Raw genomic sequence first — 19,300 nt, 5'->3', positions numbered from 1 at the left:
AAGGAGGTAGGGGAAATAAATACCTAGCAATATTTGTCTTGTCAGAATCTAGTGGGTGGGTGACTGGAACGGTGGCTCTCATAAGTTCTCAATGACCCACAACTCTCATGAATTTTTCAAGACTAGATCCTGTTTTCTCTGTTGAGGGTGGGGTGAGGTCCTACAGGCTGGTGATAGGAGAGCGGGCAGGGAGGTGTTTACTTGTGAAACAAATTACAAAATAGCCAACTGCCAATACAGTTGACATGTATTTTCATTTATTTATTATAACTTTGGTAAGCAGGATAATGTAATGTTTGTATCTGTAATGATAATATTCTCAATGTTTTAGCAGCTAGGCAAAAAATCAACCATACCTTCCAAAACATGAGTGGTAATTACATGGATGATTTATCATGTCCATGCAATTGTTCCTCGCAAACTGTATATACAGTACTAACATGTATGCTTCCAAGCCAAATAACCGAAATGGCATTTTGTTCTGTACTGTAGTACAGAGGTCAGTGCAACCGGTTTGAAACCAAATGGTTCCAGGTTCAGTTTCCACGCAGGACATGTCTTGATGCATTTACCTATACCTGACCTTAATGCATGATTGCTTAGTAGTAACTGTTAACCTGGGTTGCATCTTGTGGTAGGTGGGACAGTCATTGGCCTAGTAGGGCCCGATGAGTAGCTGACTTGTTCCTGACAGTGGGAACGGGTACAGTTCCTAATTACTTTGTATTTGTTCCAGTACAAAGGCACTTGTACTTGTTCCTGACAATGGAAAGCCATGACAAGAAAAATCATTGTGTATATTCTTCCATTTTATTATCATAGTCTACATGATTAGCTAAAGTAAATTGTGCATAACAGGAAAGAATTATACTGAAGTGAAGAAGCCCATGTAACCCCCCTCTTCTGATAATTGATGAGATTCGGTTTATTTGACAACCCAATTTTTGTAAGGGAAGGACAGGGCTAAAATGTAAATAATGCATTGTGAGGTAAGACAGCTACAGGCAAACTCCTCTGATCTAAACAGTACATTGTCTACCATAAAAAGGCACTTGATTTTAAAACTCCAGAACTGTTATTCTGTATAATGGTGGTAGAGGCAAAGCTTTCCATCATTCATTCAATCTATTTAGTGTAGTGTGCCTTGTTAAACTAAATTCTATTAGAAAATTGTGACATGTTTAACAATAAAGGAAGCTTTAAAATTATACCTCATTAAGGCTAATTCTCTGTTTTGTAATGCATGAATTTACCTTAACAAAATATCATAGCTATATTACTGTTGAACATGTTAGATTGTAACAAACACAAGCAAACACATCAGCAATTTCATTGAAAAACTATGATACAATACATTGTAAATTTTTGTTGCAAAGCTAAAACTCTTAAATGCCTACAGCACTTAACCTTGGTAATAAAATAATGGCTGTAACAAGTCACAGAGGAAGATTGATACGGAAGCACAGGCAGAGTTCATCGTAGCAAAGACTTTCTGTTAATCATTTCACAGTTGAGGATCCCTTGCTACTATTATTTATAAAAGTTTATAAGAACCTGATTGCTTCATTTCATGAATGGCCATGACCACATTGCCTTTGTCTTCCCCAGAAAGGTAAATGGTGGGATACACTGGGGTCCATGTTTCCATAAAAGCAGAAATATTCAAAACATACTATTTAAAAGTTCCATTTGTGGATTGTTGTGCTGAATAAAAAAAAAAAGAAAATATACAAAATTAATTACTAATAAGTAAATTATAAAAGCATCTTTGTACAATACCATCAACAAAAGGAGGTTGGAAATAGCTTTGCTTTAAACAGTTACTGTTCTCATGTCACTGTTATGGACCCTTCACTGTCACTCTGGAACAACAGGATTTAACTGTTCTTCAATAATGCTTGCATTTATACACTTCAAATAATCTCTTTATTTATACACTTAGCCATATTTATATAAGTTAAAAGAATGAAGACATGTACGAGGTGATAAAAATAATATTTACTGTAAACAGAGAAGGGCATTGATATCATACATTATTTCATATTCACAATGCCTAAAGTCAGGTGAATAAACAAAAAAAATAATAAAGAAGTACATAGTATAAGGCAAGAAAGGCAGGAGCAGTATAAGGACATACAAATTGTTTTCAAAGAAAACCTTGAAATAGTACAAATTAGGCAAAGTTTGTGGAGTAAAATCATGCTTTGCATTGTGCGCAGCCTAAGGTCTTGTTTGCTCCATAAACCTTAGCTTAGTACATCATAGTGGATTGTTACATCAGAAGAAAGCACCGGCAGAGGGTAACAAGACATCTACATAATTTTTTCCCTCAATAAATTCACTTTGGGTGTGACTAGACACGTGCAAAACCTGAACAAATTCTCATGTTGTGTTCACTACCAGTTTGACAAAGATTAGCCTCTATACTGAAGGAAAATGCAGTCTTTTTGCATTCACATCAATAGAGTCACAAATATATATGCTACTTCTGATATACACAAATGCACAGGCTTAATGGTTTTCTTCAGCACCAGTGTGCCTTATGCATAAAACATGGACGATTTATGATTCGCATATATATAATGGACAAGGAAACCGCACTTTACATGCATCATTCTTCCAGGTTAATGTAAGTTTAAAAGATAGTGGAAAATAATTAAGACTGAAAGGTAACAAAATTTAGATTGTCAGTGCATGGTAAATCATATATAAATCACAAAAATATTTTTCAGTGTAGTAGTAGTAGTAGTGTCTTCAAATTCTTCACTCTTATCAGATTGGCACAAAAATTTGTCCTTGTAAGCATAATTCATTTATTTGTATATTTTATTATTATTATTATATATATATAATTTATTTGTATGTTTTATTAAAGACCAGGGCATATCTCACATTAATTAATTTGCATAGTTTCTGGATTCTCCTTAACAGTCTTACATGGTAAGTTAAAGTACTGTACCACATATCTTTAGTTTACCATATGCACCAGATAACATATAGGGAGCATTCAGAAAAATACTCTGGAAACTATTTAATGCAAGACAAAAATTAGATTACTATACCTGTCAGTATTCATATAACAAGGACCCCTGAATTCACACTGTGGTACTTAGTTTTCCCAGTCCAGTCCAAACACACTATTATAAAATAAATTGTTGTCACATTTGAATTTTTCTTTCTGTTGTTGGGTCACGGGGATAACTTCCATGTACTGTACCCCCAACATCCACTTTACAATATCATTAGGTCTTCTAAACTTAGGTAAGTTGATAAACATATAAACACTGTAAAAAACATTTGTTCTGGGACTGAATATGTACTAAAGGCCCCAGGATGAGACTTAGCACAGGAATTCATGATATTTTATGATTTGAGGACAAAGCTTTGGGCCTAAGGCTATTTTCTTTTTGTTTCAGACCCTCTCAACATAGTTTCCGGGGAAGGTGCCAAAGAGACCAGTCCTACGAGAAGTGCCAACGAACCAGCCGTCATCACACTTCTCCATAACCATTACGATATCCGATTCCAGAAGCTCCAACTCGTCATCGTTCTGGGGTTTGTAGTTGTATAGCGCTCGGTACCTAAAATATCACATTAACTTGTGATTAGATTGAATTTAGCTCTTGAAAATAAATAAATTAAATATATATATATATATATATATATATATATATATATAAAATATATATATATATACAATATATATATATATAAAATATATATATATATATATATATATATATATATATATATATATATATATATATATATATATATATATATATATATTATATTACACTTTTTTTTTTTTAAACCTAGAAGGGGTACCACCTCTGGTGCAAGTGTAGGGACCCATAGCCTCGGAGAAGAAAATAAAGAGTACTCAGAGAAGACCTTGTGGATCCTCACTGAACACTTTGATATTTTCTTCTCCTACCACCCCTATTCTTTTGGTATGTGTGTATATTTATCTAACTTTATTTGAAAATGTCATTACACAAAAACTGTATATATATATATATACTGTATATATACATATACTGTATATATACATATACTGTATATATACATATACTGTATATATACATATACTGTATATATACATATACTGTATATATATATATATATATATATATATATATATATATATATATATATATTTCCCTTAAGTACTTTCCCCTAAGGGAATTTCCCTTAAGTACTTTCGTATATTAATACATCTTCAGAAGGAATTATATATATATATATATATATATATATATATATATATATATATATATATATATATATATATATATATATATATATATATATATATATATATATATATATATTTAATAATTCTCTATTGTTAGAATAGAAATTGCTTTATGTGTCTGTACTTAGTTTCGTATGTTGTCAGTGACAATTTGATAATAACTTACGCTACAGGTTCCTGTTGGGTGTTGACAGTAAGGGATTGATTGTAGGGTCTAGAATCATTTTGACTTCCCGGTCGCCCCTAAACAAAAGACAGAAATATCATTATGTCTGCATTCCATGTAAAGTACTTGCATAATTTAGCCAAACTTGTAATGCAGTATCATTACAAGTATTGAAACATTAAGGTTACTAATGTAAAGAACACAAGAGCACTTAAGATATACTAAACAGTTTTCTTCTGGAGATGTTCATAAATTTAAAGTGTGGTGAGTTAACTATTATTAACTTATTTGTTTATATAATTTTTTTTTTTTATTTCATATGTTGTATACTACAATACAGTATATGTAGAACTTTTATATATCTTAGTGCCATAAGCCAAATTGTGCTAAGCTTAAATTTACAAAACTGAAAAACCTGCATTCACAAAAACTCTGCAAAATATAAAAGCTATATATTCTGTAGACAATATTCACCGACAATGGACAATTGACATTAAAATAAAGCTTTGACTAAAGGTACCACTTGAGAAAGCTGTGCATAAATATATGTAGCCATGCTGTTTCTAAATGAAAGGGGAAAAATATTGAATTTCTTACCATTTTCTTGAGCAGCTCTCTGTTAAAGGGTTTTAAGGTAGGTATATATATATATATATATATATATATTATATTATATTATATTATATTATATTATATATATATATATATATATATATATATATATATATATATATATATATATATATATATATATATATATAATAATAATTTTTTTGCAAGTCTTATCATTACAAAGTACAATATTTAAATCTTAAGCTCGGAAATTGGCACCTCAATCATAGCTTAGTGTACGCACCAAGGTGGAGTAAGGGCTGGAGTAGGTCGAGGCACCATTGTAGAGTAGATTAGCAGCGGGCAGAGCGGGCCGTGGCATGGGCGAGGAGGAGCTGGGAGTCACTGGCAATGATACACCACCAATATCAAAAGGTAACTCTAAATACCAATTCTTTGAAGTAATAATCATTACTAAAGGAGGAGGACTGTATTTTCCACTAATGTCTTGTTTACAAATGCATTCATTAGAATTTTTGCTTGGATAGTAACAACCAACTCTATATTAAAGGAATTTTTTTTTAGTCATCCTCTTCCAAAGCAATTGGTATAATAGTTTACTTAAAACAGATATGAAACTAACATTCAATAATATTAAAACAGAACAAAACTGAAACTTTTATAAAACATCTGGGTGTAGTAGCCAGTAAATCATTAAGCTCTTAAGCATTAAGTTTTCTTTCTTTGCTAACAAAAGTTGCAGGATAATTGCAAGTAAATAAATAATAATCACAATCCACTCTTCGTAAATTAAGCTAAAAAGAGAGCATTTGTTTTCAAAAAATTCTCCGATCATTATTAGAACAAATAGCTCCTTTATAAATCGGTTCCTAAAGTGTAGTTCTCAAAACAATAATTAAAAATTCAAATTTAATGGCAGCTGACACCTTGTGCATTGTAATACGTGAATGACTTTGTAATCAGAAACACGTCTTTGCAAAATATCTTGCAAATTCATTCATTGCACAACTGCATACCTTCAGACCTTGAGATGGTTCTTGACTAAACCTCCTTGATGCATACAGTCATCTATTCTATAATCTTTTTGCCCTTATTAGTGAAGACTGAAGCAAATCTCCAAGAACCAAAAAATTGTTTTACCAAGCTCAGATATAAAGACTGGAATGATTTGCTTCTATTTTAACACAAGATACATCTGATATGCTGTGGAAAACACCCAGTCTCTAGTTTAAGACTAACTAATCAGTTATTATGTTAATTACATGGTGAAAGTTATTTTTTGTTGCCAAATAGTCTTGGAAACTACATTACTGTACTTATAACTTCTCTCTATATATATATATTTTTAAATGAGTATTGTCATTATCATTTAATTGGGTCATACATCATAACATATACATTTAAGTGTTAGAAATTTTAATATAATATTCAAGCACATTGCAAATTCTGTTCAATGGTCTGAATATAAACAAAAATTAAGCTTTTAATTATGGCATGTACTATACTTCTAAGACATCAGAATAATGATTACCTCAGTACTACATACAAAGGAAAGAGTAGAAGGTAAGCAGAACATTTTAAAAAGTAAAAGGAGCAATTATCATGGATACTATGCCGCACTGTTATTTAATATTTGTATATAAATGGCAAAAAGAAACACAGTATGATAAATGCTTATGAATTGAATATGATCAATACTTATGTAATTGAACCATAGATTTTCATTAATTTACATATTAGTTATATAAATTTTCTTCAGAATAACTCACTTTTCATCTACCTTGAAACAGTTTCGAGGATCTGTGTTTCCAGGTTCTGGTCTCTGACCAGGCCTCTTGGTCTGGCCAATCTGGCAGTTTGGCACCACTGCATACAGTGACAGCCTGGTTAATTGGGTACTCTTTGGAGGGAGTTTATAAAGTTATCTTTTGAGCCCCAAGAAGGGTTGGCAACTTTTTTCAACCCTTATATTTAGGTGTTGAAAATTTTTTGACCTCTTAATATCTATTGAATATGCTCTTAGAGCACCTCTACTCTTCAGCAGGGATATTTTGCACTTGTCACATTATTTTAATGTACAGAGTTGGAACCAGTCTCTAATATTTTCTACATTAATTTTTGTTTCTCTTGCCTATGCTCCAATAATAATAATTAATAATAATAATAATAATAATGTTTATTCAGGTAAATGTACAGTACATATTCAAAACGAGTTACAAAGAGAATGTTGGATTTCTAGATACAGCTAGTACAGTACATACTATGTCTAAATCCACTAATACGCACAGTGTTTTGGACAAGGAGTACAGGTAGAGAGACTTAATAGTTTGGATATTTTATTTAATGGATTTTTTAATATCTATGGTTCTGGTAGAGCTATCAATCTGTGCCCTGTTACCATTGACCAAGTTGGTGGTAAAGTCTTGACATTTCTAACTAATCTTCTTTTCTTCTAATTGCTAACAAATCTTCCTGGTATTAAAGGCTGAGGTCATTTCCATAACGGCTCTGATCACATTTATTTGGTTTTATTCACCTGGTTCCACTGATATAAATGCTGGGCAGTCATGCCATGTTCCCTCAATGAACTGTTACATAGTTATAGGTGGAAAAATGTGTGTGGATTGACATTTACCAGAATTTGGAAGATTTTACACATAAATCAGACTTTCCAAAAATATATCAAAGCTATCTAATATCAGAATGTGCAGAGTTAATGCTATTAATGTTAATAACAATGCTATACTGTAGTGTTATGCAATAAGTAAGACTGTTAGCCTAAATCACTGAGAATAATACGTGACATTGTTAATGTGATTCTAATGTATACATATCCTACTTCAAGTATAATATGCTTACTGTGTGTGCCAATCTTTTTGCATTTACAAACATGTATTTATATACTTATACAGTATGTATGCACACACATGTGTATCAAAAAATTCTTGACCCCTGAAAGATTCAAATCCAGTCAATCAGAGCCTGCATGCCCCTTGGCATGTCCAGTACTATAATCACTCAGACTGTACTGAGTTTGACTCCTTCAGGAGTCAAGAGTTTTGTGATGCATGTTGGCTTGGAGACCAAGCTTGATTCATGTATATACATACATGAATCAAGCTTGGTCTTGATTCATGTATGTATACATACATACATATGTACATTTTCTACTGTATACTCCAAAGATGTAATGAAATAACATGTATGCCTCTGAAATAATGATTACAACTATGTATGCGATTCTGAATATATCAACCTTATGTGAAAGTAGGAAATGGAAATACCAGATATTGATAATGGTACTGTATTATCCTGGAAGTTAGCAGAAGCATGCACAAGATTATAGGATTTTATTTGCATGATATGTACGATATCTAGTACCTTTAATATTTATTAACATCGCTGGTGAGGAGTTAAACAGTAATAAGTCATCCAAAAAAGGCTTCCTTGCAGAATTCATTTACTATATTTTGTGCCTTTGTAAAAACAAAACTTCATGAGGGTAGAAAAATAAATACTGTAATGACAATTAATGTTGCCTTCAGTAATTCTTTCCAATTACAGAATTACTTCAGCTTTAATGATATAATCACCTTTCATTACTAGGCACATAAAGACTTACATGCTACCACACCCAGTGTTCTGCCACAGGGCTGTAAACCATCTCATAATAATGAGGCATTACTTCACAAATTAATAGCACAATCAAGGTGTAAGAATAAGAATGACTGATTGGGAAGTGGATCAGTGCCCGAAGCTCACAACTGGTGATAGAAGGGGCTGACAAGGGTGTAGCATGAGTTAGAACAAAGATACTTCAAAATTCCTTTGTCAAATTGTCATGCTTGCTGCTGGCTACTCAATTGAGGTAACTTCATACTGTACATCATATATTTTTCTTCTCAGTTTATAAGGCAACCTACAGCCAAAACATATTAATTTTTAGGCAAGGGTTTTGTTTATGTAATGACAGTATATTAAAGAAATATAATATACACAGCCAGGAAAGTGCAAGAGGCATGCACATACAGGCAGACAGACTGGAAGGTAATTTAACATGAACCAATCTGTTGTGATGTTAGATTATATTCATTTATATCAAAGCCATGTATAATATGGGAAGTTGTTAATGGAAAATGCACATAACCTAAACTTTTGGACATATCACTACTACAGTACCAGAAAGCAAATTAAAATCTGAGAAACCATTATCTTCAACTAAAAACTTATTCCATACTCCCAGGGATTTGGGAGTTTTGACTTTACACTGTAAAATTATAAAACAAGTATTTTTATTCAAATATCTTTCACACTTTTTAATAATTTGATTACAATTGTGTCCTTCAATAACTCTTTGTTATTTGTATGAATTATATGTAACCATGTTAAAACGTACCCTCGCTAACTTATACACTCAAATATTAAGAAATTCTACAGCAACACTTGAAGCATGGCAGAACTTTGTGCTTCTGATCTGGTTCTCGTACACGAGCAAAACATTCCTGATTATAACTAGTGACCAACAAGAATGAGAGAGCCGCTTCACAGCCATGTACATGGAAGGAATCAAGACAAAAAGACACTTGTAAGGCGAATAATAATAATAATGGGAGAAAATGGGGAAATAAGCAGTCGGTCATTGAGAGGCATAATGCAGCTAAAAAGGTGTTAATATAATAAGAGGAGGGAATATTGTCAAGCAAAGTCATTCATTCAAACATTCCTTGCATGTTAGAGCAGTCCAAGGCCAACTATCCTGCTAACTACAACATTTGGAACAATACTTTTTTATATTGCAATACCTGGTACAATTGTACCGGGTACTGTACAGACGTATTTACAAATTCTAGGTATACAGATGCTGGAATACCTCTCCGATATACGATGTCTAAAAGACAGCTGTTGCAGTTATGGCCACTAAAAATCCATAAGACTATAGTTTTCTTGTCTTTCAGAAATGTTCATGTATTACTTTATTCTGCATCTTCCAGATTAAAGTAAATAAATTGTATTGACAATAAAAATGCATACTACAGTACTGTATTAATGTACTTCACAGCACCACAACTGTGATAATGTTAAAAAATGTTTCTCATGTGAAACTACTGTATATATTGTACCATGACTTCAAGTAACAATAGGATTTTTAAGTAGGGAAAATAAGGCTTTTTAGTCTATATGTAAAGCTCTTATGAGCAGAACTATTCAGTTGCTCCATAAGGTAAGAATCTGATGTATCCTAGACAGGGATTATGAACAGTCAAGCAGATCATCATTCAGGCATTAGCACTGTAGCAATCTTCAAAATGATTCCTATTAGCAGGTTTAGACCCTTCTTTTACCATAGCTTATGTTAAGCCTTAGTTTTCCTTGGAACATGGCCTGCCAATCAGTTAACAACTTGGTCTCCGCCCCTTCCCCCCCCAACAATTATTGCAGGATGAACAGGGAAGAACAGTTAAGGATTGGCTCACTGTCAATCATACCTGCCCAGGGCCTGAACCCATATAAAATTTCTTGCATGATGCAGGGCAAGTGTGCTACCATACAGTACTATCTTTCTGTAACTCAACTGACAAGAGAAGGAACTTCCTCAAAATAAAGAAGAGCCTGCTCACAGTCTACAAAACTTGAAAACTATAACTGCCAGGGCTGAACCTTTAATGAATTAGTCCTCAGCTCGTTAGCTACCTCATAAGCTTTTCTGAGCTTTTCCTCAGTGTCTCCCGAGCACCCTATATGACCCAGCATGCCTGCAGAGATGTGAGAAAAGATCTTCACGGCACTGGTACTTAAATATCGTCTAGCCTATTTATGAATCCTGTCTATAACACAACAGATGCTTGCCTTGGGAAGATACCAAATGTAATAGCTTAGAAAACATACTTCTCATCAATGTCTATAATCAAAACCAGGACATTGAAGGGCTAAAATGTTATAACCCTCCTATGCTTCTTTGTGCTTGTTAAACATGGACATTCCTATTGTAGTACAAGCAGATCACTACGTTCTCCAAAATAACACTGAAATTATTTACTTCATTCAATTGATGAGCTTAAGGATTCTGCTTGTATGAGTAAAATTAGCAAGATTTTACAATAACATGTATACCATACCATATTATAAGGTACTGTACAATATTTAATACATAATGCATGTCAATTAAGAAAATTATATTACTTTTAAAAACACATTCTAAAAATGCCCTCAATATCTATTCCAAAGCTTGGTGAACTTACTGAATTCAACATAAACTGTGCAAGAAAGTGTATGTTATCGTGAATACCTGAATGACCAATTTTAATAACTTCCTATTTCAAAAATTTATATATACAGTACTGGAACACAGTAAATTCAAGTAAAGGTCATCCTTAATAACTTAAAAAATATTCTTTTCAATATAATCCCATTTTACAAACCTGCATACATGAATTCAGTCAATTTATCAGACCCTTTTTGTTATAAAAATTGAGAACGAACAAGACATACAGGTACACAATATACATGGCACGGAAACATTACAAGCATCGTTCAGACAAAACTAAGCATATGCTGGATTATTCTATTCCACAGGCAGAAGTGTGATTTAAACATAGTTGCCTTGTATTTTGCAAAGCATGAATTAACTCTCACAATACTGTATCTATGCAGATAGGCCAAGAATGTTTTAAAGAAAAGCTTCCTAACAATGCATATCTATACATAACATGCTATACAAAAAATGGAAGCAAAGCATATTTCCATGAACAAGAAAAAACCAGCTTTGAATGTAATGAAACGCCAGTTTCTGGGTGAGACCCGGAGGCTTCCCGGAGCTCCCCCAGAAAACTTGTAATTAATCTAGTTATATTTACCTCAATAACTACAAGTTAAAATAAGTATACAGAACAGTTTATATCAAAACATTTAAGTAACATTACATTAGCAATACTGTACTTTTCTCTCTCAGAATAATTAAGGAAATAAGGGGGCAATATTTTGCCTACAAAAATTCATTGTTAGATAACCTAGTTTCTACATATTGTATGTAGTATACAGTAAATATATTTCATTTGCCAAATATTTCATATTTACTAGATACAGCTAACTGTATATTGTATAGAGAAGAGTGCATCATCAGAACCAAATTCTTAATAGAGTACAGTATTTTCTTTCTGATAAAAAAATTAATTATTACTACTAGTACAACCGAGTATCCAAATTCTGAAAATCTAGTCCAAAAAAAAAAAAAAACTAGCATTGAATGTAATGAAATGCCATTTTCTGGGTCAGCCCCTGGAGGCTCCCTGGAGCTATCAGGCTAATATGCGATACATTAGACCAGGGCATTAGTCAATGGAGTGCAGCCTACTGGGAACTACGAACCAGAACCTGGCCCCCCTGAGAGGCACAGGGAGCAATTGTACCTGGAAACCTCCTCCCCCCACCCTTCCCCCTGTGATTGGACCAGTCCTGCCGAAAGGCATCTACTGCGAAGGCTCCACAATCAGGGAAGGGCACCACACATATATATAAAGAGACGCTGAGACCATGCCAACGCGAACACTTCCACTTCCATAAGCCCGTACGTTTGGCAGAGCCAACTGAAGGAGTTGGCGTCAACCATCCATTCCGTGGACAGGGAAATGAACAGAGACAGGCTGTCTGCCAAGACAGACACTCCCCGGATATGAACCGCATGGAAAGTTTTATGCATACTGTACTGTAACTCCTATATTCATTGTGTCGGAAGATAGGAAGCCAGTGTGTATACATACACATTAGGCTTTTATCGAAATCACCCCCCCACCCACTCCAAGCTTAAATTTCTGACCCCGCCTCAGGATACAACCCCCACAACAAGCTGACTAACTTCTGAATACCTACTTACTGCTAGGTGAACAGGTAATTAGGTGAAAAGAAACATGCCCAACCATTTCTGTCTCACCCGGAATACGAACCTGGAATTCTCGACTGTGAGTCGAGAACGAACCCGACTGTACTACCAGGACCCTTAAACATGGAATAGGGTTACTATGTAATAGGGATAACATACTAGTGTTATTGAACAAAATATCTACTACAATTAATACCTTGGTCAGAAGCAGAAACAGTAACAAGGTCCCTACACCACAGATCTAAACAATACCTTGTAGAAATTGTGACAAAGTATAAATTGAAGATTTGCATACACACACACTAGGTACACACAGGCCATATCAACAGCACTAACAACACTTCCATCACACACAAGCCAAAAGCAACACCTTATGAGCTTATAAGATGTCAAGCCTGTCATTCATTAAAGTAGAAAATTACTTTTAGAACAAAGTGCATAAAATCTGTAGCCACATCACCATCAAACACAATCAAGGAAAATTCTGTGTTGCAACTGCACTTGGCTTAATAATACCAGTAGAATTTAAATCAACACTTTTAATCCTAAACCATTTTTACCTTACCTCACCTTTTTTCTTCACCGGCAATAAGCCCTGTTCATCTGTTAAGATCTAATAAAGCCCTCATATGCAAAATGTCATCTTCAATAAAGTTGACATAAAATTTGGCATTTCTCTACATCTTGTCGATGATTTAGAATTTTGATGCATAAGAAAATACATATCTAATCACTACTTAACATGGTCAATCCGGGCATAAGTTCGAACCCTCATCATGGTCCCTGTGGATTTGTTCATTTAACAGGGTTTCCATATTAGCCACTACTGTCTATTGAGAAACTTACTACAATGCTGTAGTGCTTGTTGAATGAAGGTGAAGGAATGACCCAATATATGTATAAATGTATTACAAAACAAAGGAATGAAGGTTACATTTGAAAATTTGGTTTTCAATATATTTATACATATATTTGGTCTTTCCTTCACCCACTATATTATGCACTAAATGTCTGTAACAGATATAGATAGTTGATAGTCATTGAAACAAAAATTCCACTTACTGGGTCTATCACTGCCTGGTTCTACCAAAGTGTCGACATAAGAAACAGGGAAGATGCCTTTTCGATTACCTATCCGCCCTTCATACCAATTTTCATCAACACGCCGGGTCAAAACAACCAATTCTCCTGTTTAAAAAAAATAAGGTGACCACATTAGGTTTCCCATTGTTGGGAGCAAGAAGCCTGTTACTTATTAAGGTTCCTATAGGCCAATGGCAGTATTGATAATATACAGTAAAGTCTCAGGATTTGACTGTTTGTCCGAAGTTGTTTATCCAAAGTGGTTAGGAAGAATGGGAAGAGGCTCACTGGAGAGAACTTTGTTACGAGAAGGATAACATTGCCTGCTGGCAGTGGTGGTAGGTGGCAAGACAGGTCAACTGTTAGTGATTCTGGCAGTCTCTGTGATGTTAGGAGAGTTGGGATGGGCTTTAATATGAATTGGGCCTTTGAGAAATCATTCCAGCTCATGGGTACCATTATGACCCTGCACTGCCCATTTTACAAGGTTTTTTGTGACACCAGTACTACAGCATAATGTTCCCTCGTGACATCAGTACTACAGCATAATGTTGCATTGTGACAAAGGTACTACAGCATAATGTTCCCTCATGACACCAGTACTACAGCATAATGTTTACACTTGTCCTCACATTCTCAATGTACCTTCTTGTATATGCATAAATAAAATAAAAAAAAATAAAAAAAATGTTGTCTTGTGACACCAGTACTACAGCATGATGTTGCCTTGTGACTACAGCATAATGTTGCCTTGTGACACCAGTACTACAGCATAATGTTGCCTTGTGACTACAGCATAATGTTGCCTTGCCTAATTATTACAGTTCCTATCAAACTTGGAAATGTAGGAATTGCTACTCACCTTTACTGAGGGACATCTCCATAGAGGTTTGAGCCTGGAAGTTAAATCTGGCTCTTGCCTGACCTTCTGTTGGTTTCCTGGTTAATGTCTTAACATTTTCATAAGGCACAATCTGTTGATAAAAATAATATGGTAATAAATTAAGCAAACTTTACCAGGAAGTCTAAATCATTCTTAAGGACAAAGAACAAGCCTGAGATGTTATGCTTATGGAGCTAACCCCCTGAAAGAAAGCTAAATGGTTTCTATTCTCAATATTAATAGACATTTTTAATGATATTTACACAATGAAATTCCATCATTATGAATCACAAAGGTGGCCAAAAGACTGGCAGTGACCAGTGGACCCTGGGTGTGACAGTGACCAGTGGACCCTGGGTGTGACAGTGACCAGTGGTCCCTGGGTGTGGCAGTGACCAGTGGTCCCTGGGTGTGGCAGTGACCAGTGGACCCAGGGTGTGGCAGTGACCAGTGGACCCAGGGTGTGACAGTGACCAGTGGACCCAGGGTGTGGCAGTGACCAATGGTCCCTGGGTGTGGCAGTGACCAGTGGTCCCTGGGTGTGGCAGTGACCAGTGGACCCAGGGTGTGGCAGTGACCAGTGGACCCAGGGTGTGGCAGTGACCAGTGGACCCAGGGTGTGGCAGTGACCAGTGGCAAAATGGGGTTATTAAGCAATGTTTGATCACACATTTAGAAATGTTTACAAAATATGAACTATAATACAGTACTGTACCAAAATAAAAACTAAATATGAAAAAGAAATACAGTAACAATAAAACTGTGAAAATGGCAACACAATAAAGGTCTTTTAACAGAGGCGAAGAGCAGAAAGGACTTTTGAAAACATATGTATCACATATGCAGAACCAATAACGCTTGGCAAGCTAGCTACTGGCATTAGACCACCAGAGGGCACTCATGGGTCACAGGAGGAGAGCACAGCCTATTGAAACAGTAGGAACTTTAACTTTACACTACGTATTGGTTCTCAACTTTTGGGGAACTAGAGAAGGATCTCTTAATTTTAATATTCTGCTGGGCCTAGCTAGTCAACCCATCTTCTCAAATAATGATCACACTTTGAGGTCAAAGTCATCAATGGAATAAGATACGATGCACTAAAATCACTTTTCACAAACATTCTTACTTTCTATGCGTGGGTTCATCAGTTAGGTTAGGTTCAGGTGTTTTTAATACATAATTTTCCGTTCACTGAGGCTACCTAGCAAGACAGGCTGAGCTGGTACGCCTGGTGCAAACCTAATGGTGTAAATAGAACGGAAGATATGAAGGACAAACCTGAAGTTGGTAAGTGAATTGAGAAGTGTCAGAATACTATACTCGTGAAAGAGAGCTAGTGCTGCATACCCAAAACATTGTAAGGCGTGACAGAGTACATAAGGCTAAGTGGACGTATAAATAAAATAAGAGGATCAAATAGGGTAGATGGAGAAACTGAATAACAATGCCATAGTCCATTATCATAGTAGCACATATGAAACTGGCAAGAATAAAAGAGAATGATATTTTCTCAAAAGAATACTGAATAATCAGGAAAGAATAACAGAACAGGAACTTTTGTTCGTGTTCTGCTTACCTACACTGGGAATTTTAGGAAATAACTGACAGATAGCCAACCTGTAGCATTACACAGGATGAATGGAAATCAAGAAGATATCGGTAATTGACAATCCCTACGAGTAAATACCACAAAGTAATGGGAGGAAAATGATGAAAGCAACAAAACTATATTATAATAATGAAAAAAAGGTACAGTATTTAGGTTTAATAAAATATAACATTTAACTCAATTTCATCGATTTTAAAAACATTCCTGAAGCTGTAATTATAAAAAATATTACCTCAATATAGTTGCATGGGAAGATACCAACTGATCCTCTAAACTCTCCCTCGTACCAGTTCTTATCTATCTGTCGGCGGATGAAGATAACGTCACCTTTGTTGAATGTTAGCTCCCTGTAATAAAAATAACAGAAACAAAGTTTTCATTAACGTGCCAATTCATGCCTGCTAATCTATACTGTAAGAGAGAATGACGGACATACAATCTGTCTGTTTGAAGTTGGAGGCCACAAGCGTAGGGCTAACCTCACCCAAACTGGCAGAGGGACTGGTCTGGAGTACAGGATGAACACTGGCGGGTCGGGGATGCCAGAATTCAAAAGGAAACAGTGTGCCAGGGTCACATTCAGACCCCCATGACGACTTTTGGCACTGTCCACTAGCTACACAGCTAAATATTTTCAAAACAAATGCTTTTGATTTTGCAAATGCTCCTAAATGTTACTACTGCTTGGCTTAGACTCTGCTATAAGTATCTCTGGGAATTTTCATTACCTGCTGATGTAGACCTGACCAAATGTAAACTATGTCAACAAAACTATTCGCATACCTTCCGTCATTATGTGATGGAGTGTGAAAAGATATGTGAATTCAGAGACAATTCTATAACAAAAGTTCAAGAGATGTGTAAATATTTCATTCAAGTGATCTGCTACCATAAATTTTAGCCAAATATTCCCAGTTTACTAACTGCAGATAGAACCGAGTGATTGTAACCTACCCACCACTGTCCATTGGATGGGGAGGTGGGGCGGTGTGCAGGATAAACATGTCAATTGTGACAATATGGGGTCACAATTCTCCATATACAGTATGTCAGTTGCTTAATTTAGAAACTGTGCTTGTGGTCAGTCTCAAGCCCATTGTTGATGTGACGATGTGAACTGAAGCTTGCATTCAGTCCCTGAGCCATTATGTGCCTCTGTAACCCTTTTCCCTACTGCCCACAGGTTGGATATGGGGTGCATAATAAATTTAAAAAAATAATTGCGTAAAACGGACGATCCTTTCCCAGCTTCAAAGATTTCTAAAAGCATAGCTCTTTACTAGAGAAAGGAATAACTATTCTTTTTTTAGCATTGTGACCACGAAGCTCCCCCTCACTGGTAACCACCCACTCATTGGACAATTATATTTTTTATAAGAGCGAGACACAGACAGACAGATGTACTGTATAGAGACAGTCAGACGACAGAGAAAGAGACAGATGACAGATAGATGAGTAGAAAGAGGGATAGAGAGCTTGATGGATAGATAAATGCACAGATGGATATATATATATGGATAGATAAATGCACAGATGGATATATATATATGGATAGATGAATAGATAGATGGATATATGAAGGAGTAGATGAATGGATTGATATATGGATAGACAGATAGATGGACAGATGGGAGACAGATACAACCCCTAATAATAAAATAAATGAATATATCTACTGTATTCATTAATTTTACAAGTATTATATTTATTTTACATGAACAAGTATTTTACCAGCCTCTTATTTATTTTACAAGTACAACCCTTAGTAATAAAATAAATGAATATACTGTATCTATATTCATAAAGAAAGTTCTACATTTCTTATTATTTCATACCGATTCTGACTTGGTTTTATGCAATAACTGATAACTGATTCTGATTTGGCTTTATGCAATAACTGATTCTGACTTGGCTTTATGCAATAACTGATTCTGACTTGGCTTTATGCAATAACTGATTCTGACTTGGCTTTATGCAATAACTGATTCTGACTTGGCTTTATGCAATAACTGATTCTGACTTGGCTTTATGCAATAACTGATTCTGACTTGGCTTTATGCAATAACTGATTCTGACTTGGCTTTATGCAATAACTGATTCTGACTTGGCTTTATGCAATAACTGATTCTGACTTGGCTTTATGCAATAACTGATAACTGATTCTGACTTGGCTTTATGCAATATAATACAATACCTTTTATTTTGTGCAGTAAAGTTGTATAATGCCTTTGCAACTTGCTTGAGATCTGGCGTCCTGGCACCACGCATAGTGCCCAGACTGCTCTCGTCATCATACCGATTCAGAGGAATTGGGGATTTCTGTAATGGTCTGGAAACACAAACAGATATAAGATTTTTTTTAATGCTATACATATATCCTCTCCATTTATTAAGTAAACCATTATCTTAAATGTCAAAATTATGTTCACAATGTTGCTGACATCTAAAACAGGAAAATGCTTGTGTAAATCTAAAATTATAAGTGAAATGAATTTTTGTTCACTTGGCAGCCATATTGATATTTAAATAAAAAATTATCTCCCAACATTTTTCTTACTAATATTCTTCATATCTCGGTGTCAAAGACCTAAGCATAACACAGTTGCCATATAGCCTTTATAAAGCAACTGCCAATTGTTTGAGGCAGTGTTAATATAAACAGGGCAATGATTGCCTGGGCAAATGGGTTTAGCTGGACGAATGCAATCCCTTGCATTGTGACTGCATGAATAACCATATGTCAATCATTCTACACCTGCTATCTAGAGGAAAATGCTTATACAGTACATACAACACATGCATGCACATACACTATAGCATACATGTATGTTGCCAATATATTTATATGT

The 19,300-nt window shown here is 34.9% G+C and overlaps 1 protein-coding gene across 1 annotated transcript in view; it reads right to left on the bottom strand.

Annotated features, from left to right (window-relative positions):
- Nucleotides 1-791: 791 nt before the first annotated feature.
- Nucleotides 792-19,300, bottom strand: part of LOC123767944 (uncharacterized) — a 276,215-nt gene continuing 257,706 nt past the window's right edge. The window contains exons 35-41 of the mRNA XM_069316973.1: nucleotides 18,646-18,780; nucleotides 16,684-16,798; nucleotides 14,819-14,930; nucleotides 13,936-14,061; nucleotides 5,281-5,399; nucleotides 4,425-4,501; nucleotides 792-3,581 (exon numbers count right to left, since the gene is read on the bottom strand). Of these exons, the coding sequence (XP_069173074.1) occupies nucleotides 3,413-3,581; nucleotides 4,425-4,501; nucleotides 5,281-5,399; nucleotides 13,936-14,061; nucleotides 14,819-14,930; nucleotides 16,684-16,798; nucleotides 18,646-18,780 (853 nt within the window). The 3' untranslated portion in view covers nucleotides 792-3,412. The remainder of the gene's footprint in view (nucleotides 3,582-4,424; nucleotides 4,502-5,280; nucleotides 5,400-13,935; nucleotides 14,062-14,818; nucleotides 14,931-16,683; nucleotides 16,799-18,645; nucleotides 18,781-19,300) is intronic.

The sequence above is a fragment of the Procambarus clarkii genome, chromosome 86 (assembly GCF_040958095.1).
Source record: "Procambarus clarkii isolate CNS0578487 chromosome 86, FALCON_Pclarkii_2.0, whole genome shotgun sequence".
In the NCBI taxonomy this organism is placed as follows: domain Eukaryota; kingdom Metazoa; phylum Arthropoda; class Malacostraca; order Decapoda; family Cambaridae; genus Procambarus; species Procambarus clarkii.
Note: the sequence above shows the minus strand (reverse complement) of the source record. Positions and strands in the feature narration are given on the sequence as shown.